Source organism: Pleurodeles waltl, chromosome 3_2 (genome assembly GCF_031143425.1).
Source record: "Pleurodeles waltl isolate 20211129_DDA chromosome 3_2, aPleWal1.hap1.20221129, whole genome shotgun sequence".
Classification (NCBI taxonomy): Eukaryota; Metazoa; Chordata; class Amphibia; order Caudata; family Salamandridae; genus Pleurodeles; species Pleurodeles waltl.
The window spans coordinates 522,863-545,798 of record NC_090441.1 but is presented as its reverse complement, the minus strand read 5'-3'; the positions used below and the strand labels follow the sequence as shown (position 1 = coordinate 545,798).

General features: G+C 47.2%; 1 protein-coding gene across 2 annotated transcripts in view; it reads right to left on the bottom strand.

The window, feature by feature from the left end:
* APPBP2 (amyloid beta precursor protein binding protein 2) overlaps nucleotides 1-22,936 on the bottom strand; it is a 337,597-nt gene that overhangs the window by 89,694 nt on the left and 224,967 nt on the right. For both annotated transcript variants that reach the window (XM_069226533.1, XM_069226534.1), the window contains 2 exons: nucleotides 3,532-3,599; nucleotides 3,348-3,453 (listed from right to left, as the gene is read on the bottom strand). In XM_069226533.1, coding sequence (XP_069082634.1) covers nucleotides 3,348-3,453; nucleotides 3,532-3,599 — 174 coding nt within the window. The remainder of the gene's footprint in view (nucleotides 1-3,347; nucleotides 3,454-3,531; nucleotides 3,600-22,936) is intronic.

Genomic DNA, 22,936 nt, shown 5'->3' with positions numbered 1-22,936 from the left:
TAAAAGGTTGAATGGTTGATGTTTTGAAACCACCTCTAATGTTTCTTGTAATGTAAGTCTCCTTTTGATTGGAATAAGAGGAGAAGTCATGATTCTACCTGTTCCTTTTTGTATGTGAGTTTTGCACTGTTTAGCATCCGTCACTTCAAGGATAGGCTCCACAGAAGATGTCGCCTCAGAGGAAACAGCAGAATCTTAGCCCACTATAGTTTTCGGCTCAGAAACTCTTCAAGACAGAATGCTTTTTTTAACTGAATATGTTGGCTCTGAAGTAAATAGCAATAGTTTCTTTGGCTCCGAAGTGGTTGTTTCAAATTTTCAACTCAATTCCGAAAAATAGATTGGGATGCGGAAGTCTGTTTGGTCAGTACCAAAAGCATTTGGTGTTTGTTAATTTCAGTGCCGAACCGGAGGGTGGGGCATCCGAATGTCATTTTCGGATCATACCATGGCCTGAGGGCAGTGGAGGAGCAACAACCAATTTCGAAGTCTTTGTAAAAGTCTTTACTTGTTGCGATGTTGCTGGTGTACTCATGTACTGCACAGCTGGCGTGGATTGACTCTTGATGTCCGGATCTGGGTCTGACTCTTAGTCTCAAATCAAAAGGGCTGCCTGGTGTCCAGCTTCTTCCTGGGCGTGCCCTTCTACGAAGATGTCGGATGTGTCATCTGTGGTTGACCCGGAGGGTCTTCTTGGATCGAAAAGACCTACAGGCATTGGAGGTCTCCTCTTTGTGTTCCGGGGACAGACACAAATTACACACCAAGTGTTGATCCGTGTACTGAAGTTTGGAGTGACACAGAGGGCAGAACCGAAACAGAGTACATTCCATTAGCCTATCATTCTCCGACTACAGTTGTCTAAGTAAGCTCAAGAAGGACGTGGACACCCCTGAGGGCATTAAATTGAACCTGACCGTCAAATTTGGATCGACTAGTAAAAGTATAGAATAAGTGATCAAAAACTATGCCGATGTTGATAGAAAGATGGAATTTATAGTGCAAATGATACCAAACAGAGATTCACCAGAGCTAGAGGAAACACGTACGAACCAGACGGCGGAGAGAAAAAAATCTAACAAAGGACATGATACCCATGCGCATTATCACCGAGGAGTCACTCAATCTCGTGACTCGAAAAGATTTTTCAAAGAAAAACAACTTGTAAAACTCTGAGCCCAACACTAGAAAGCGGACTTATGCAAAGCATGTGATCTACAGCTACACATGCCATCAAACATAATGATACACTGAGTTGTATTGATTAGAGTGAACCAGAAGAACAAAAAGAAAAGCATAGGATTCATCCTTGCCAATCACTGTGTGGTGTCACAGTCCCTCATTCCGAGTAGGCTATGACTGTTGCATGGTAAAACCACCAGAGGAAATTGACGACAGCGCATTGTTGTTCTACTACCCAATCCGGCACGTTTAGGATGTTAAAAGTTCTGCAAGTTGAAATGTCTAGTTTCAGATACCAAATCTATTCCTCTCTAGTACATTTCTACAGGTCACACTTGTAGAAATGTCTGCAGGTGGAAATACCAGGTTTGCATACGTTTTGCAATGAACTCAAAAAGGCAAAACCAGTGCAAATGAAGTTTGTGCTGAAGTCAACGTTTGGAGAGGGCTAAGGATACCCATAGCAGTTTCAATGAACAAGTAGTCAGATGCATACATATGGAATAATAGTTGAACATTTAAAATAAATTCTCAGCTACTAAAAACACAAGACTAAGTTTTTTCCTAAAACTGTAACCTGGATGTCAGTTTAGGTGCCATTTTACTTTCTGAAAGCCCTACCAAATGCCAAACATTTCAAAGTAGACTCCTGGATTCATGTTCTTGCAGCTTGTGATTTTGGACCTTTGACAGACGAGGCACAGGATCTTCTGTATTGCTGCTGAGGCAGATAAATAAACTTGCAGAACAGGGGTGCACAAAACTGGGAGCCATACAAACTGCACCTCCCGGGAGCTCTGGCTGGCCACCTGCCCTTTGCAGTAAGAGAGCAACACTCCCCTGCAGTGTGCCACTGTGATAACAGTAAGCAGAATATGCATTGGCGTTTGTAAGACACACATCAGACTTCTAATGCACAGTGATTCTGTAGGGTGCGCTTATAATGCACAGTAAAGCACCAGTGTGCTGATACACCTATATGATGTAGCAAAGTCCATTGTGCATCTATAATGCACCAGAATTGCTAGATAATTTTGACATAAGGTGATTTCACTCTCTTAGTGCCTGATAATGAAGTATGCTATTGTAATACACAATGAGGCACTATGATGTCAGCCTGTAACAACATATGCTGTTACAACGTGACAATGCACAGTGATGAATTGTGGTACTACTCGGAGACCAAAAACACAGATAACAGGTATGTGATCTCTAATTATGCAATGATGCAGTGCCAGTGTTACCCTACAATACGACAGTTATACTCGGATAGTACAGCAACATACTGTTGTCAGAAATGATAATAAAGGGTGATGCACTGTTCTTAATCTCCAATGGTGCAGTGTGGTATTCTCTAGGACACAGTGAGATTACCCTTCACAAACAAACATACAAGTAAGTGTGCTGCTGCTTCTCTCGAATAGCTGTGGCACTGTACCTCCATGGTGCCCAACGTGTTAATTAGAAAGTGCCTCTTCCCAATTTGTAGCTCCTCGAGATGAAAAACTGAAAAGCTCCCTCACCCTACAGGTAATCCAGAAGTGATATTTCTGCATTGTTTTTGTGCAAAGAAACATAAGCTCAACTGCTTTCTATGTACAAAATACAAAAACGTGAAATGCAGCTAGCACATTACCACTATTCCTAAACAAATACTAATATAAAACTTTAACAGCTCACAAAATCCCACGAGTGTGAGCAGGAACAGCATGATGTGTTTGCACAATCTGCACTATGCCTGCATTGCTGGGGTTTGGTGAGTGCACACGGACTGAATGGCCCTTGCACCTTGACTGCATGGTGGGTGATCAGCTTCTCTGTGATGGGTGTGCAGTGAGGTGTACAGAGACTGATTCTAGTGGACGTACACTACTGTGTGCCAGCCCTGCCCTTGCATTAATAATCAAGAACTCCACCTATTCATGGCACTGACTGATTTTTACACTTCAGTTTTGACTGTCTAAATAGAACTGCTTTGTCCTGATCGTTAAGTGTAATACACAAGGCACTGAAACGGCAAGCTGTAAAAAAAAAAAAAAAAAAAAAAAAAAAAAAAAAAAAAAAAAAAGAACAGAAATGTCACACATAGGCAAACTCAAAACTCTGCATCTATGTTAGAATAAAAATAACCTTCTCACATCTGGTAAAAAGAAAACATATCATACCTGATATATTGCAACGGACTGGCAGATATTATCCACATTGAGTAAGTAAAAGCCATAATCCAGTAATGTATCTGAATATTTCGGATGTTTCAACCCAAAATGTTCCCTGTGAATAGTAGAATAGTATTATTAACTCTAAAAATACCACTGCCCATACGTTTAAAGTGAAATAGTGGTTACTCACCGAGCTAGATATACGGCATGCTTTATCAACTGTTCAGCTTTCTTAAATTCTCGTTTCACAACACAGGCCTAGGGAACAGCCAAGAAACAGAAGTCACGTTTGTATGCTTTGTTAGGTAGCGCAAGACAAACACCAATAAACCTCTAGATAAAAAAACAACAGCATTAACTCACTTGCAGTACATTATCACAAGCAAAATTTTTAAAACCTTAAGAAGCAGAAAACAAAGAACAAATAAAGCCAAGTTATAAAATACAGTGCAAGTGTACCAAAAAAGTGCAACATAGCACACATCATGCCATAAATCACAGTTTAGTTCACAACTGTAGTCGCTAGGACAACTTTCAAATGTTTTCTAATCCACAATATAAAACAATCAAATGTAAGTAAACAAAAATCGAAAACAAGCTAAAATAAAAGGCTAAAGCATGCTTAAAATGGATGGTTTAAGAGTAGAGCAAATAAAAACAACAAATTAGACGTCTGGTCACCAAGGAACATCCCAGCTATCAACAGTGTTGTAGTGTAATCTTGTTGGCAATTCACTTTCAATTCAGAGATTACAGCTGTCTACGTAGATGAAAGACTAATGTGTTCAGTTACAACTGAGACAAGGAGAGGAAAATGGATGTCACTTTGGGTAGGTGGTGTGAGGAGTACAAGAGAGAAAAAAATAAGTAAGGCGAGAGAAGGTCCGATCTATCTAGAGTGCATTTTCTTTGTCCCTCAAAGCTGCAAGGAGCCAAAGTGCCTGCAAATTGAGTCCAGCATGGGATCTCTCATTCCATATGGCGCTGCTCCCAACATTAATCATGAATGTACCTTAAAATACTAAATCTGCTTATGGTGTGTAGGAGAAAAGAGAGAACTACACTTGTCAATATCGGCTCGTATTCTGGCTCAGTGGCTGGCCAGTTTGTGGATTAAGATGCTGGCCAGTCACAGGAGTCACTCATAAGGTTCAGGTCACTGCCACATCTGAGGCACCCTGTTCAGGTGTCCCCTCTCCCACGGGGACCTCAATGAGAAGACTGATCTTCAAGGAGAACTGGAACGGAGACTGAGATCCCTTAGGTGCTGGCAGTGGAGAAGAGTCTGGCTCAGGTACAAAGGCCCTCTTGTATGTGGTGATGGGCCCAATTTGCGACATGCTTGAATCGGCATGCCATGCGGGAAGGAGCTGTGTGACCAATGATGGTGAGTGCTGAAGAATCCTACTATGCTGGAGGCTACCAGTCTGCAAGGCCATTTTTACAGTACTGGGTTTGTGGGATACATTCTGCAACCACATGATGTAGTGAATGGGGAGATGATAATAAGTTACTTACCTGTAACTGTAGTTCTCCAGTATTGGAATCTTTCATAGATTCACATGCTTGAATCATTCCCCGTTGTTGAGATGGGAGTCCCCTGGTACATTATAATAGCAAAGCAATAATAACTATAGTGTATGAAGGCCTAAGGCATCCCTCTTTAGCAGTCTATCTTTGTCAATTTGAGAAATGAGAGCAAACCTAGATTTCAGCCAATCAGACCGCCCTTCCCTCTAGAACATTCCTGTGAGAAGCTCCAGTCATTCAGATTTTCCAAAGTGTGAGTGCTGAAGTATCTGAGGTAGATCACAAGTAACGGTGAGCTTCTCAGGGGAGGAGGGAGGGTCGCATGTGAATCTATGAAAGATTCCAGTTCTGGAGAACTACAGTTGCAGGTAAGTAACTTATTTTCTTACTCCAGTATTGGAACTTTCATACATTCACATGCTTGAATCAGAACAGCAAGCAGCAGAGAAGCACACTGTATGATCAACATTCCTGTATCAATTGATAGAACCAATACTACGAATGGTAAAGAAAGCTTTAAATGATCGACTCTTATTAAAACAATAAGTTACTATACAGTGCTAAACAAACAGTGTATTGTCAAGGGAAGGAAGATTTAGTATACAATGTGTAGAACATATACTGGGATGGAGGGAAAAAGAAGAATACAATAACTCACCGTTACTGTCATGGATGCCGCAGCACCGCTTGCCCCACTGCTACATCGCCTTGTGAGGTTTCCTCCAAGCACTAATGCTTTGCAAAAGTGTACATACACTTCCAGGTAGGTGCTATGCAAATGTCCTGGATGGACACACCAGCGAAGAGTGCTGTGGATGCTGCAACAGCCCTTGTTGAATGTGCATGCGTTGGTCTGTGCAGAGGTTGTCCTGCAGCTTTGTGACAATAATTAATTGCACGAGATATCCATCTTGCAATTCCCTATTTGGAAATGGTTGACCTCTTCTAGGGGTGCTGAATGCAGCAAACAGTTGATTGGATTTTCTAAAGTCCTTCGTTTTGTCTAGATAAAACTTGAGATATCTTTTGACATCTAAGGAATGAAGAGCCTGTTCCACCGGTGTTGAAGGATTTGGGAAATTCGACTTTAGGACTACTAGCTGATTAATGTAGAAATCCGAAGGAACTTTTGTTATGAACTTTGGATTTGTTTGAAAGTGTCTTGAATAGTGAAGGCTTGGATTTTGCTAACCCTTCTAGCTGAGGTCCGGGCAGGAAGAAGTGTGACCTTTCATAACAGGAATTTTAAGTCCGCCCTGTGTTTAGGCTTGAATGGAAGCTTCATTAATTGGGACAAAACTATGCTAAGTTGCCAAGACGGCAGAGGTGGTCTGACTGGCGGGAAAGAACAAAAAAGTCCTTTAAGAAACTGTTTGACAATCCTTGACGATCACAAAGTTGGTGAGTTGTCTGATCTCCTATAACTGGATACTGCAGCCAAGTGGACTTTAATTGAAGCATTCACCAAACCCGATCTTGCCAAATGGAGACAATAAGGGAGTATCTGTTCTGGCGGTGATGAGAACCGGTGCACCTGAGCTTGTTTTCACCATATGCAAAACCTCTTCCATTTAAGGCGGTAAGTTCTGTTGGTACTATCCGCTGCAGCTCTGGCAAGAATAACTCTACAGTCCAAGGGGATGTTTAAGTGTGCAAATTGATGGTGTTCAGGCTCCAGGCTGTCAAATGAAGCGATGCTGGATCTGGGTGGAGATCTTGACCGTCGCTCATTGTTAGCAGGCACAGTGTTAATGGTAGAGGGATGCTGTGGCTCTCTGAGAGGAGAAGCAGCTCCATATACCAATGTTGTTGAGGCCATTCCAGGGCAATCTGAAGAATTTTGCAGTGTTTGTTCGTGATCTTGGCTAGAACTCTTGGAACGAGGGGAATGGGAGGAAAAGCGTAAGCATAAATTCCTCACCAAGCCATTGAAAATGCATTCCCCAAAGAGCCCAGATGGTGATCCAGACTTGCAAAGAACTGGCATTTTGCATTCTGGGGAGTGGTAAAAAATCCAGATTTGGCTTGCCCCATTGAGAGAAAATGTGATGTAGCACTCTCTGATCCAATTCCCATTCAAGGTTGGATTTTCTCAACCTGCTGAGAGAGTCCGCTAGGACATTCTCACTGCCCGGTAAGTGCTCTGCTCGAAGATGCACTCCTGGTAGGATGGACCAGTTCCATATACATTGAGATTCTCAATCACTGTTAGTTGCTTTTCTGCATCATTGTAGTGCTGTCCGTACGTATGACTACTGACCAACTCTTTACCATTGGCAGGAAAGCCCGAAGCGCTAGGCAAAATGCTTTGGGTGACTTCCACCTGCCTCTGGCTCATAAATCCTGAAGGAAGGCTCCCCAACCTTTCAGAGAAGCATTGGATGTGATCATCCACAGGGCTGGCTGAGGAGGGAAACAGAGACCCACTGACAGGTGAGATTCCTGGGTCCACCAAGAAAGAGATGTGATCATGGATTTTGTAATTTTGATTGCATAGTGGAAAGGGCCCTTGGACTGCGTTCACTGATTGTCTAGTTGCTCTTGAAGGGGTCGCATTCTGAGATGGCACAATGGCACAAGTGGGATGCAGGAAAACATAATTCCTAATCGGGACTTGAAGAGGTGAACTGAAACACACTTTCTATTTTTAACCAATCCGGCCAAGGAAATTTGTTTTTTCTGTCTCTCCCTTGTCGGAGCTGCCTTGTTGTTGGATGTGTTCACAACTGCACCCAGAAAGGTAATTCTTTTCATAGGTTGAAAAGCGGATTTGCGGTGATTGATAGTGAGGCCTAATTTTACAAATAGCCCTTCACAGTCCTCTGTCGCTCTCTAAAACTGCGACTTGGACTTGGCCTTGATGAGCCAGTCGTCTAAATACAGGAATACCTGATGTTTTTGTAGTCTGAGGAAAGCTGCAACTGGAGCTAGGCATTTGGTGAAAATTCTGGGGGCCGATTTCAGGCCAAAAGGAAAAACTTTGAACAGGAAATTCTCTCCGCCTACCACGAATCTGAGAAACTTTCTGTGGGATGGACGTATAGGAATGTGAAAGTATGCGTCCTGGAGATCGAGAGTGGACATATAATCTCCTGGATTGAGAAGGGAAGAATATTGTTTAAAGTAATCATACAAAATGACTTTTTTCTTGAGGTAAGTATCAGCTCTCTGAGGTCTAAAATTGGACACCATTCCTTCCATCTCTTCTGGACAAGAAAGAAAAGTGAATAAAACCCCCTCTTTTTGTCCGGTACAGGAACCTTTTCTATTGCTCCCTTGCTGAGAATCGTTCGGACTTTTTTTTCTGAGAAGATTCATGTGTTTTAAACTGCGAGGAGGAGAAGGTCTTGCTGATGGAATTTGCAGGACCTCCAGTGTATGGACGAATTAGATAAGGGTTAACACCCATTGGTCCAAAGTAATTTTTTGCCAATTGTGAAAATATTGGGAAATCTTTCCTCCCATTTTGAATTTGATGAAAGATAGGTAACTGGAATTAGTAAGAAGTCTTTGCCTATGTCCTGCCTCCCTTGAGTGCTGGGTTTTTGTGTGGTCTTAGCATATGAAGCCTGCGGAGGCTGTTTCTGTTGTTACTGAGGACAAAAGGATTGGTAAGCCGAGAAGAAAGATGGATTTTTATATTTTTATCCACCTCTGTACAATGGATTTCCCCGTCCTCTGGCACCCCGAAAGGGTTGTTTCCTAAATTGTAGGGTCCCAAGAGACTTAGCTGTGTCCGTATCAGTTTTTATAGTCTGCAGGGCATCATAAATGTTTCCCAAAAAGGGCTTCTCCATCAAAAAGCAAGTCGAGAATTTTGTTCTGCATTTTAGGTTTAAAATAAGTCGCACGGAGCCACCCTGCCTTCTTAAAACAGCAGCTCCTGCCAGCTGTCAACAAACAGTGAAAGTGAAAACCATCGCAAGTTGATGACTTCAGCTGAGGCCCTTTCCCCTTTCTGAAGTATTTTTTTGCTTCTGCCTTTGAATCTTCTGGGAGTTGGTCTAGGTAAGGAGCAATCTCTGCCCATAGATGCCTGTGGTATCGACCTATCGAACGAGTTACTTACCTTCGGTAGCGACTTTTCTGGTGGATACATTAGCTACCTGTGGATTCCTCACCTGATGAATACTCCCATGGCGCCAGCATTTGACGGAAATCTTCTTACTAGTCTCTGCACGTCGACGAGGACGTCACTCTAGCCCACGCGACGCCGTCTGACGTCATACAGGCAATAAGAAGTCCTCGCCGACGTGCCGATGACAGTACCAACATTTTTTACGTGCATGAGAATAATAATAATAACCCAATGCAATGAAAGAGCAAATCAACATCTCTTAATATTGTAAATCACACAACATTGCAATAAAATAGCTGTAGATTTAATATAACTTTTTTTTTTTTTTTTTTTTTAAACAAATAAATATATTTATACATACGAATCATGTATATACCCAATATATATATAGATTTATATATAAATATACACATATATACAAATATCATACATGCAAAATGTATTGCAACTTTGAAGACCAAAAGGAGCACACTCAAGGATTGCTTGGAGAGACCAAAAAGGCAACGGGGAGGCGGGTGGGACCGTGAGGAATCCACAGGTAGCTAATGTATCCACCAGAAAAGTCGCTACCGAAGGTAAGTAACTCGTTCTTCTGATGGATACAACTACCTGTGGATTCCTCACCTGATGAATAGAGTCCCAAAGCAGTACCACGCCCGGCGGTGGGTGCCTAAATGGTCAAACCAAGAAATCCTGCAGCACTGACCGTGCAAAATGACCGTCCCTTCTGACCTCAGAGTCCAAACAGTAATGTTTCACAAAAGTGTGAAGGGACGACCAAGTTGCGGCCTTGCAGATGTCAACCACAGGAACACCCCTGGCCAAGGCCGAAGAGGCCGACTTAGCTCTGGTGGAGTGAGCTCTAATGCCCTCAGGCGGATCCTTCTTTGCCAAAGAGTAACAGATTTTAATGCAAAGAACAACCCACCTGGAGAGTGTTCTCTTGTGGACTGCCTTTCCTCTCCTCTTGCCCACGTATCCGACAAACAGCTGATCCTCCAGCCTGATATCCTTCATTCTGTCGATATAGAAGCTCAACGCCCTTTTTGGGTCCAGGCGATGTAGTCTTTCTTCCTCCATTGAAGGATGAGGCGGAGGATAAAACGTGGACAAAGTGATTGTCTGAGCCAAATGGAAGGGTGAAACAACCTTCGGAAGGAAAGCAGCCTTGGTCCTCAACACCACCTTATCCCCATAAAACGTTATATAAGGGGGTTTAACCGATAAGGCCTGCAACTCACTCACTCTCCTTGCAGATGTTATAGCTACCAGGAATACTGTTTTAATAACCAAATATCTTAAGGGGCAAGAATGCATAGGCTCAAAAGGGGACCCCATAAGGAAAGTCAGGACCAAGGACAAATCCCATTGAGGCATAACGAATGGTTTTGGAGGATATTGATTCAGAAGACCTTTCAAGAATCTGAGAACAATAGGGGATTTAAATAACGATGGTTGGTCTGGAAGACAAATGAAGGCTGACAAGGCCGACAAATAACCCTTAATGGTAGCTACTGCACAACCTTTCTGCGCTAGAGACAGTGCAAAAGACAAAACATGTGACAGATGAGCATGTAAGGGATCAATCTGTCTCTCTCCACACCACATAACAAATTTAGACCACCTATTAGCGTAGATAGATTTAGTGGAGTGTCGCCTGGCCGCTAAGATAACATCCACTACATCAGGCGGGAGAGAGAAGGAACTCAGGTTGCCCCGTTCAATCTCCAAGCATGTAGGTGCAGACTCTGGAGGTTGGGGTGTAAAACCTGCCCCTGCGACTGCGAGAGGAGGTCTGCCCTGAGAGGGAGACGGAGCGGAGGGCACAGTGAGAGTTGGAGAAGGTCGGAGTACCATACCCTCCTTGGCCAATCCGGAGCTATTAAGATGACTTGGGCCCGGTCTTGGCGAATTTTCCTCAACACTCGAGGAATCAAGGGTATGGGGGGAAACGCGTAAAGCAACTGGTCGCACCAGGTTATCTGAAACGCGTCCCCCAACGCTCCCTGCATCGGATACTGGAGGCTGCAGAATAACGGGCAATGCGCGTTCTCCCGAGTGGCAAACAGATCTATCCGAGGAAACCCCCACATCTGGAAGATTAAACAGACTTGATCTGGATGGAGACGCCACTCGTGGTCTGCCGAGAATTGGCGACTGAGACTGTCCGCACGTACATTCAAGACCCCGGCCAGATGATTTGCCACCAAGCAAATCTGATGGTCCTTTGCCCAGGACCATAGCCGAAGAGCTTCTCTGCAGAGAAGGTACGACCCTACTCCTCCCTGTTTGTTTATGTACCACATCGTGGTAGTATTGTCCGTCAGGACCTGTACCGACTGACCACGAAGGGATGGGAGGAAGGCCTTGAGAGCCAAACGTACAGCCCGTAACTCCAACAGATTGATATGAAACACCTGTTCCTCTGGAGACCAAAGCCCTTTGATCTCCAGATCCCCCAGATGAGCTCCCCATCCTAGGGTGGAGGCATCCGTTATTACCGTGGCCACTGGTGGCGACTGCGCGAACGGCTTCCCCTGTGAAAGATTGTTGCCCGCAATCCACCACTTCAATTCCACAGCAGCATCTCTGGAGATCTTGACAGTACCTTCTAAATCTCCCTTGTGTTGAGACCACTGCCTTCGGAGGCACCACTGAAGAGTCCTCATGTGCCAGCGAGCATGCGTGACCAACAGAATGCAGGAGGCGAACAGACCGAGCAGACGAAGGACCTTGAGGACTGGAACTACCGCTCCATTTCGAAACATTGGAACCAATTCCTGAATATCTTGAATCCGCTGAGGCGGAGGAAAGGCTCGACTCAATGTTGTATCCAGTACTGCCCCTATGAACAGGAGGCGCTGAGAGGGCTCCAGGCGAGATTTGGGCACGTTCACCGAAAAGCCCAGGTCGAACAACAACTGGGTTGTTGACTGCAGATGATGCGACACAAGCTCCGGGGACTTGGCTTTGATCAACCAGTCGTCCAAGTAAGGGAATACTGCTATCCCCTTCCTTCTGAGCTCCGCCGCAACCACTGACATCACCTTTGTGAAGACTCGAGGTGCTGAAGTAAGACCAAACGGGAGGACCGCAAACTGATAGTGCTGCGACCCTACCACAAACCGGAGATACTTCCTGTGCGACTTGAGTATCGGGACATGAAAGTAAGCATCCTGCAAGTCGACAGACACCATCCAATCTTCCTTGTTCAACGCCAAAAGCACCTGTGCTAGGGTCAGCATCTTGAACTTTTCCTGTTTGAGGAACCAATTCAAGATCCTCAGATCCAGGATTGGTCTCAACTGACCATCCTTTTTGGGAATCAGGAAGTATCTTGAGTAACAACCTCGACCCTTTTCCTGCTCTGGGACCAACTCTACCGCGCCCTTTGAAAGGAGGACTTGAACCTCCTGTTCTAGCAACAGGAGGTGTTCTTCTGAACAATAAGATGGGCGGGGCGGGATGAGGGGCGGGAACTCCCGAAAGGGAAGGGCGTAGCCTTTTCCCACAATGCCGAGAACCCAAGTGTCCGTTGTGATAGACTTCCACTTGTGGAGAAAACGCTGTAATCTTCCCCCTACAGGAGAGGAGTGAGTGGGAAACGGTGGAAGCCTAAGGCTGCTTCCCCTGCTGCACCCCTCCAGAGGACGAGGAAGAGGCAGAGTGCTGTTGAGAGGCTCCTCTGGTACGGACCCCACCCCTCCCCCTCCCTCTAAATGACCTATAGGGGAGGGAAGAGGCGGGTTGCTGGAACCTCCCCCGAAAGGAAGAGGAATAAGAGCCACGCCCAAATCCCCGAAACCTCCTGAAAATTCTAGAAGAGGCAGAGGAAGAAGGAGCTTGCAGTCCTAACGATTTGGCTGTGGCTCTGCTCTCCTTAAATCGTTCCAAGGCTGAATCTGCCTTGGCTCCAAACAGTCTGTCCCCATCAAACGGGAGGTCCAGCAGGGTCGACTGCACATCCGCAGAGAACCCTGAGTTTCGGAGCCAGGCCTGTCTTCTTGCCACCACAGCCGTGCCCATCGCCCTGGCCACCGAGTCGGTCGTGTCCAGCCCAGACTGGATAATCTGGGTCGCGGCAGCCTGGGCGTCCGAGACCACATCCAAAAGACCCTGGGGAAGCTCCGTGAATGAAGACGAAATATCATCCATCAGCGCATGGATGTACCTCCCCAGAATGCACGTGGCGTTGGTGGCCTTCAACGCCAAACTGCATGACGAAAATATTTTCTTGGACTGCGCATCCAGTTTCTTGGAGTCTCTGTCTCCAGGCACCGTCGGGAAGGAACCAGGCGCTGACTTTGAGGAACAGGAGGCTTGCACCACCAAGCTCTCCGGCGTAGGGTGTCTAGAGAGAAAGCCAGGGTCAGATGGTGCAGCTCGATACCTCCTGGCCACAGCCCTATGAACGGCCGAGGAAGACACCGGCTTCTTCCACACCTCCAACACCGGATCCAGCAAAGCCTCATTAAATGGCAAGAGAGGCTCAGCTGCAGCAGAGGCCGGATGCAATACCTCTGTCAGCAAATTCTGCTTTGCCTCTGCCACCGGCAAAGGCAGGTCCAAAAAGCTCGCTGCCTTCCTCACCACAGCATGAAAGGAAGCCGCCTCCTCCGTATATTCCCCTGGAGATGAAAGGTCCCACTCAGGGGAAGTGTCCAGCCCACTGGCTGTATCCAGACCATGCAGTCCGTCTCCAGAGTCCTCAATCTCTCCCTCCTCTAGGACTCGCTGGTACTCTTGCTCTTCTAAAAGACGGAGAGCACGCCTCCTCGAATGAAGTCTCTCCTCGATACGCGGAGTCGACATGGCCTCCGCCGACGTCGAAGAACGGCGCCGATCTCCAGAAGCATCTGACGCCGCGTCCGGCGCCACAGGCAGCTTCGGCGCCGAGGCAGGAGCCGGAGGACGAGGTCTTGGAGCCGATGGACCAACCGGAGTCACAGGGCAAAATCCTGACTTCGACGGAGGGGCAACCTCCGGGGCCGAAACATCCGAAGCCACCGGAGCGGCCACCGACGCCGGCACCGGCGCCGAGCCCACATTCCCAAAAGGGAGAAAGGGCATAAAGGGTGCCGGCCGAAGAGGCGCAGGATCACCCAACGAAAAGGCCAAGGGCCCCGAAGGACCAGCCGGAGCAGCTCCTGGAGCCATCTGCTGAAAGATGGTATACATCGCATTAAGAAACGCGGTACTATCGGCTCCAGGAGTGGGAAAAGCCGGATACTGGGGTGCCTGGATCGAGGGCGACCCCGACGCCGGCCTCGACGTCTGCGACGCCGGAGAAAACACAAGAGGCTGCACCACCTCAATCACTGACGCCTGACCAGGTGAAGTCGGTGACGCCGGAGAGGGCAACGGCGTCGATGGATGCGGCGTGACCGTGGGGCTGACCTCCCAAGTCCTCCGACGCCGAGCCGAAGGTGACCTCGAACGAGACTCCTTGCTGGAGTGACGTCGTGAGTCTCTACGGCGCCGGGAGTCTCGATGACGCCGGTGAGACCTTGGCGAAGAAGACTTCTTATGATGTTTCTCCTTCTTCTTTGACTTTGCCATGAATAACTTGGCCTCGCGCTCTTTGAGGGCCTTCGGATTCATGTGTTGACATGAATCGCAAGTCGAGACGTCGTGGTCGGAGCTCAAACACCATAGACAGTCGGAGTGAGGATCTGTAACTGACATCTTGCCCCCACACTCTCGACAGGGCTTGAAACCCGACTTCCTCTGAGACATTGTTACCGCAGAGAAGACTACGCAGCAGACAATACACTGTAACCACGAAGGTAACAGTAACTCCCTCGAAGATAACCGTTTCGAATGCACGGAAAAAAGGGAACTGTCATCGGCACGTCGGCGAGGACTTCTTATTGCCTGTATGACGTCAGACGGCGTCGCGTGGGCTAGAGTGACGTCCTCGTCGACGTGCAGAGACTAGTAAGAAGATTTCCGTCAAATGCTGGCGCCATGGGAGTATTCATCAGGTGAGGAATCCACAGGTAGTTGTATCCATCAGAAAGAGCTAATACATTTGATGCCCTCACTGTAAGAGAAGACATTAAGGAGAAACGCTTTCCTATATAATCAAGTCTTCTTCCTTCTTTGTCAGGCGCACGCAGCATAAACTGAATCCGTTTTTTTTGGGTGGGGGGGGCGGGGTCCTGTTACACAGGCTGGGACTTTGTCTGGTGCCTTATATTTCTTATCTAAGCGAGGCAAGACCGCAGTAACAGTGGCAAGATTTTTCATTACTTTCAGCCCCTCATCATGGGGATTGAGCTCACACTTTTTAAGTTAGGTTCCTTAAAGTCATAAAGGAAGCAGTCCATCTGCTTTGTTGGCATAGTTAGTGCAAACGTTTTTGCAGCCCACTCCAATAAGATGGCGTAGGTATGAGATAATCATCCCACTCAGCAGCAGCATCTGGTAATTCTCAGTCTTCTCTATCATCTGACGTTGACAGATCCTGCACTGGGACTGACAAAGGTGTATGTGGGGGTACGTCTGAAAGAAGTACCCTCAATCTAACAGGCATGGAAGGCGGTGGCACTGATGAAGGTACAGATCCCTAATGGGCCTCAGTTTTGACTTGGGAAATCTCTTCTTGTAGTCTGCCAGCATTGATTGTGAATCCGATACAAGGGATCCAGACACAGGAAACCTTTCCCCCTGAAATGAATACTGATAGCTGGGTGAATAAAAGGGTTAAGGTTCATATTGGCTGTCGTCGTCAAAGTCCTGGCACTTTACATGCAACTCCGAATGGCAATGGGCAACACCAAATGGCCCCCTTGTAGGAGGCTGGCCTGGCTTGTAGTGGGTACCAAGGGGTACTTACACTCTGTACTAGGTCCAGTTATGCCTTATTAGTGTAGAAGAGGTGTTTCTAGCAGCTTAGGCTGAACTAGGAGACATGCAAAGCTCCTACTATACCACTGGTGTCATATGCACAATATCATAGGAAAACACTATTCACAGATACACTAAAAATACAGGTACTTTATTTTTATGACAATATGCCAAAAGTATCTCAGTGAGTACCCTCAGTATGAGGATGCCAAATATACACAAGATATATGTACACAATACCAAAAATATGCAATAATAGCAAAAGGAAGTAATGCAAGCAGCGGTAAGTTACAATAGATTGCAATAGAAGCACATAGGTATAGGGGCAACACAAACCATATACTCCAAAAGTGGAATGCGAACCACGAATGGACCCCAAACCTATGTGAGCTTGTAGAGGGTCGCTGGGACAGTAAGAAAACAGTAAGGGTTAGAAAAATTGGCCACCCCAAGACCCTGTAAGGTAGGTGTAAAGTGCACCTACAACCCCCCAGAGAGCACAGAAGTCGTGATAGGGGGATTCTGCAAGGAAAACCAACACCAGCAATGCAACAACAGTGGATTTCCGGACCGGAGTACCTGTAAGACAAGGGGACCAAGTCCAAGAGTCGTGACAGTGTCGAGAGTGGGCAGATGCCCAGGAAATGCCAGCTGAGGGTGCAAGGAAGCTGCCACCGGATGGAAGGAGCTTTGTGTTCTGCAAGAACGAAGAGGACTAGGAACTTCCCCTTTGGAGGATGGATGTCCCACGTCGTGAAGAAGCATGCAGAGGTGTTCCCATGCAGAAAGACCCCAAACAAGCCTTGCTAGCTGCAAGGGTCGCGGTTAGGGTTTTTGGAAGCTGCTGTGGCCCAGGAGGGACCAGGACGTCGCCACTTGAATGATGAGACAGAGGGGGCGCCCAGCAAGTCAGGGAGCCCTCACAAAAGCAGGCAGCACCCACAGAAGTACCAGATCAGGCACTTAGAAGAGGAGTGAACCGGAGTCCACCTGAAGTGAGAAAAGGGAGTCCCACGACGCCGGAGGACAGCTCAGAAGGTTGTGCACTGCAGGTTAGAGTGTTGGGGACCCAGGCTTGGCTGTGCACGAAGGAAATCCTGGAAGAGTGCACAGGAGCCGGAGCAGCTGCAAATGACAAGGTACCCAGCAATGCAGTCTAGCGTGGGGAGGCAAGGACTTACCTCCACCAAACTTGGACTGAAGAGTCACTGGACTGTGGGAGTCACTTGGACAGAGTTGCTGAGTTCCAGGGACCACGCTTGTCGTGCTGAGAGGGGACCCAGAGGACCGGTGATGCAGTCTTTTGTTTCCTGCAGTTGCAGGGGGAAGATTCCGTCGACCCACAGGAGATTTCCTCAGAGCTTCTGGTGCAAGAAGGAGGCAGGCTACCCCCAGAGCATGCACCACCAGGAAACAGGCGAGAAAGCGGGCAGGATGAAGCGATACAAGGTTGCAGTAGTCGTCTTTGCTACTTTGTTGCGGTTTTGCAGGCGTCCTGAGCAGTCAGCGGTCGATCCTTTGGCAGAAGGTGAAGAGGGAAATGCAGAGGAACTCTGGTGAGCTCTTGCATTCGGTATTTGAAGAATTCCCCAAAGCACAGACACTAAATAGCCAGAAAAGGAGGTTTGGCTACCTAGGAAGGAGGATAGGCTAGTAAGAAAGGTAAGAGCCTATCAGAAGGAGTCTCTAACGTCACCTGCTGGCCCTGGCCACTCAGAGCAGTCCAGTGTGCCAGCACACCTCTAAACCCAAGATGGCAGAGGTCTGGGGCACGCTGGAGGAGCTCTGGGCACCTCCCCTGGGAGGTGCAGGTCAGGGGAGTGGTCACTCCCCTTTCCTTTGTCCAGTTTCGCGCGAGAGCAGGGCTGGGGGATCCCTGAACCGGTGTAGACTGGCTTATGCAGAGATGGGCACCATCTGTGCTCATCAAAGCATTTCCAGAGGCTGGGGGAGGCTACTCCTCCCCAGCCCTGACACCTTTTTCCAAAGGGAGAGGGTGTAACACCCTCTCTCTGAGGAAGTCCTTTGTTCTGCCTTCCTGGGCCAGGCCTGGCTGGACCCCAGGAGGGCAGAAACCTGTCTGAGGGGTTGGCAGCAGCTGCAGTGAAACCCCGGGAAAGGCAGTTTGGCAGTACCCGGGTTCTGTGCTAGAGACCCGGGGGATCATTCCATGATCTTAGACATGTTACATGGCCATGGATCAGAGTTACCATTGTGACGCTATACATAGGTAGTGACCTATGTATAGTGCACATGTGAAATGGTGTCCCCGCACTCACAAAGTCTGGGGAATTTGCCCTGAACGATGTGGGGGCACCTTGGCTAGTGCCAGGGTGCCCACACACTAAGTAACTTTGCACCCAACCTTCACCAGGTGAAGGTTAGACATATAGGTGACTTATAAGTTACTTAAGTGCAGTGAAAAATGGCTGTGAAATAATGTGGGCATTATTTCAATCAGGCTGCAGTGGCAGGCCTGTGTACGAATTGTCAGAGCTCCCTATGGGTGGCAAAAGAAATGCTGCAGCCCATAGGGATCTCCTGGAACCCCAATACCCTGGGTACCTCAGTACCATATACTAGGGAATTATAAGGGCGTTCCAGTATGCCAATGTGAATTGGTGAAATTGGTCACTAGCCTGTTAGTGACAATTCGGAAAGCAGAGAGAGCATAACCACTGAGGTTCTGGTTAGCAGAGCCTCAGTGAGACAGTTAGTCATCACACAGGGAACACATACATATAGGCCACAGCCTTATGAGCACTGGGGTCCTGGCTAGCAGGGTCCCAGTGACACATAACAAACATACTGGAAACATAGGGTTTTTACTATGAGCACTGGGCCCTGGCTAGCAGGATCCCAGTGAGACAGTGAAAACACCCTGACATATACTCACAAACAGGCCAAAAGGGGGGTAATAAGGCTGGAAAGAGGCTACTTTCTCACACCCCTCCTCTCTGAATCATTCTCCTCCAAAAAGATGTGTAGGAATTAATGGTGACACCTTATTTGGAGAAGTGTGCGATGGAGACAGTAATTTAGATTTCCTAAGTTTTTTTAAAATATTTTACGTCGACGGTGCTGGTTGTAACAACGGTCTGAACCCCATCGACGAGGCGGTCGTCAGTGGTAAACATGTAGTCTTCCATGGTGATTTAGTCATCGCTTTCGTCGATGGAGGTGAGGAGATGGTTATTTTCAACGTCGACGATATGACCAAAGGGGTCGTCGACAATGGTGTCGTGGTGGTGTGCACATTAGAGGAACTGCATGCCGTGTAAATTGTCGTTGTTGTAGAGGTCGTCAACCATGCTGTAGACACTTTTCTCGTCGACAATGCAGTTGTCGTCATTTTTCCAGAGGGCTTCTTCAAGGAATGTTGAATAGTAGGAGGTGGTGAAGGAGGCTTAGAAGAAGCCTTTTTACGACGTTCTGATGAGGCAAAATGCTCTTTTCTCTCTTTATGGAAGGATGTAGGCTAGAAGGGTTGTGAGTCTTTCAAGACCCTTGATTAGTCTTTTTTAAGGCTGTTCTTCCATATGGCGAGCTTGAGGTTATCCGTCCCTTTTTTGAGTTTTTCTGGAGGATGTAGACTGTCTGTCAGAACCAGAAACAGGGTTTTTAGAGGATTTTAATTTCTGGAGCCAAATGAGCAGCCTGCCCTCCCTGTCCTTAAGGGTTTTGTTTGAGAATGTCCTGCATACCTTACAATCCTTTGCAGAAGGGTCCAGATAAAGGCAATATATACAGTCCTTGTGGGGATCCACAAAATGAAGCCTCTTCTTGCCACAGGTCTTGCAGGCTCTAAAGAGACTTTTCTTCTCTTTGTCAGACATGGTAACTGAAGCAAAAATTAGGATTTCTCTAATCCAGAGAAAAGGCTTAGAAGCTCTCAACTGGTATGTAGGAAGCTGGCCTGGTGTGTGCTGGGTACCTATGGTACTTACACCTCATACCAGGTCCCGGTATCCCCTCTTAGTGAAGTGTGGGCAGGGTCTAGAAGCCAGGCTCTATTGAGGTAGCTGTGGGTGAGCAGCCAAGGCTTATCTCAGAGACATGCAAAGCTCATGCAATTCCACTGTAGTCACACAGCACTTACAAACATGAAAGAAAACACTTGGTTGTACAAAAATAAAGGTGCTTTGTATTTGGCACATCACTACAAAATACTGGACAGGTAACCCACCCGTAGGAGGTAAGTAATACACTAAATATATGCACTAGAAATCAGAAACAGGCATAGAAAAAGTTAGAAAACAGTGCAAATAGCAATAACCAATAGTGACCCTAGGGGGAGCACACACACCATATTCTAAGAAAATGGAATGTGAACAAGGTACCCCCACCTAGGTAAGATGTGTAGATCACAAAGGTATGTAACACAGTACCCTCCCAGCGACCAGGAATGCAGGAGTAGAGAACGAGTTACTTACCTTCGGTAACGACTTTTCTGGTGGATACATTAGCTACCTGTGGATTCCTCACCTAATGAATACTCCCATTTCGCCAGCATTCGACGGAAATCTTTTTCCTAGCTTCTGCACGTCGACGAGGACGTCACAGTTGCCCACGCGACGCCGTCTTACGTCATACAGGCAATAAGAAGTCCTCCCCGATGTGCGAATGTCAGTACCAACATTGTTGAGGAATCCACAGGTAGCTAATGTATCCACCAGAAAAGTTGTTACCGAAGATAAGTAACTCGTTCTTCTGATGGACACAACTACCTGTGGATTCCTCACCTAATGAATAGAGTCCCAAAGCAGTACCGCGTCCGGTGGTGGGTGCCTGAATGGTCAAACCAAGAAATCCTGCAGCAATGACCGTGCAAAATGGCCGTCCCTTCTGACCTCAGAGTCCAAGCAGTAATGTTTCACAAAAGTGTGAAGGGACGACCAAGTTGCGGCCTTGCAGGTGTCGACCACAGGAACACCTCTGGCCAAGGCCGAAGTGGCCGACTTAGCTCTGGTGGAATGAGCTCTAATACCATCAGGAGGATCCTTCTTTGCTAAAGAGTAACACATTTTAATGCAAAGAACAACCCACCTGGAGAGTGTTCTCTTGTGGACTGCCTTTCCTCTCCTCTTGCCCACGTATCCGATGAAAAGCTGATCCTCCAGCCTGAAATCCTTCGTCCTATCTATGTAAAAGCTTAACGCCCTCTTTGGGTCCAAGCGGTGTAGTCTCTCTTCTTCCTTTGAAGGATGAGGCGGAGGATAGAACGTGGACAGAGTAATTGTCTGGGCCAAATGAAAGGATGAAACAACCTTCGGAAGGAAAGCAGCCTTGGTCCTCAACACCACCTTATCCCCATAAAAAGTTGTATAAGGGGGTTTTACCGATAAAGCCTGCAACTCACTCACTCTCCTTGCAGATGTTATGGCAACCAGGAAGACTGTTTTAAGAACTAACAATCTTAAGGGGCAAGAATGCATAGGTTTAAAAGGGGACCCCATAAGGAAAGTTAGGACCAAGGACAAATCCCATTGAGGCATAACGAAAGGATTTGGAGGAAATGTATTCATAAGGCCCTTTAAGAATCTAAGTACTATAGGAGATTTAAATAACGAAGGCTGGTCTGGAAGACAAATGAAGGCTGACAAAGCAGACAAGTAACCCTTAATAGTAGCCACTGCACAACCCCTCTGTGCTAAAGACAAAGCAAAAGATAAAACATCTGACAAATTAGCACGTAAGGGATCAATCTGTCTCTCTCCACACAATACCACAAATTTAGACCACCTATTAGCGTAGATAGATTTAGTGGAGTGTCGCCTGGCCACTAAGATAACATCCACTACATCAGGCGGGAGAGAAAAGGAACTCAGGTTGCCCCGCTGAATCTCCAGGCATGAAGGTGCAGACTCTGGAGGTTGGGGTGTAAAAACTGCCCCTGTGACTGCAAGAGGAGGTCTGCCCTGAGAGGGAGACGGAGCGGAGGGCACAGTGAGAGTTGGAGAAGATCTGAATACCACACCCTTCTTGGCCAATCCAGAGCTATTAAGATGACTTGGGCCTGGTCTTGGCGAATCTTCCTCAACACTCGAGGAATCAAGGGTATGGGGGGGAAACGCATAAAGCAACTGGTTGCACCAGGTTCTCTGTAACGCGTCCCCCAATGCTCCTTGCACCGGATACTGGAGGCTGCAGAATAACGGGCAGTGCGAGTTCTCTCAGGTGGCAAACAGATCTATCCGAGGAAACCCCCACATCTGGAAGATTAGACGTACTTGATCTGGATGGAGACGCCACTCGTGGTCGGCCGAGAAATGACGACTGAGACTGTCCGCACGTACATTCAAGACTCCGGCCAGATGATTTGCTACCAAGCAAATCTGATGGTCCTTTGCCCAGGACCATAGCCGAAGAGCTTCTCTGCAGAGAAGGTACGACCCCACTCCTCCCTGTTTGTTTATATACCACATCGCGGTAGTATTGTCCGTCAGGACCTGAACCGACTGACCGCGAAGAGATGGGAGGAAGGCCTTGAGAGCCAGACGTACAGCCCCTAACTCTAACAGATTGATATGAAACATCTGTTCCTCTGGAGACCAAAGCCCTTTGATCTCCAGGTCCCCCAGATGAGCTCCCCACCCTAGAGTGGAAGCATCCGTTATGACCGTGGTAACTGGTGGAGGCTGCGTGAACGGCCTTCCCCGGGAAAGATTGTTGTCCGCAATCCACCACTTCAAATCCGTGGCAACATCTCTGGAGATCTTGACAGAACTTTCGAGATCTCCTTTGTGTTGAGACCACTGCCTTCAGAGGCACCACTGAAGAGCCCTCATGTGCCAGCGAGCATGCGTGACCAACAGTATGCAGGAGGCAAACAGACCGAGCAGACGAAGGACCTTGAGGACTGGAATGACCACTGCACTTTGAAACATTGGAACCAACACCTGAATGTCTTGAATCCGCTGAGGCGGAGGAAAGGCTCGATCCAATGTTGTATCCAGTACTGCCCCTATGAACAGGAGGCGTTGAGAGGGCTCTAGGTGAGATTTGGGCACGTTCACCGAAAAGCCCAGGTCGAACAACAACTGAGTTGTCGACTGCAGATGATGCAGCACAAGCTCCGGGGACTTGGCTTTGATCAACCAGTCGTCCAAGTAAGGGAATACTGCTATCCCCTTCCTTC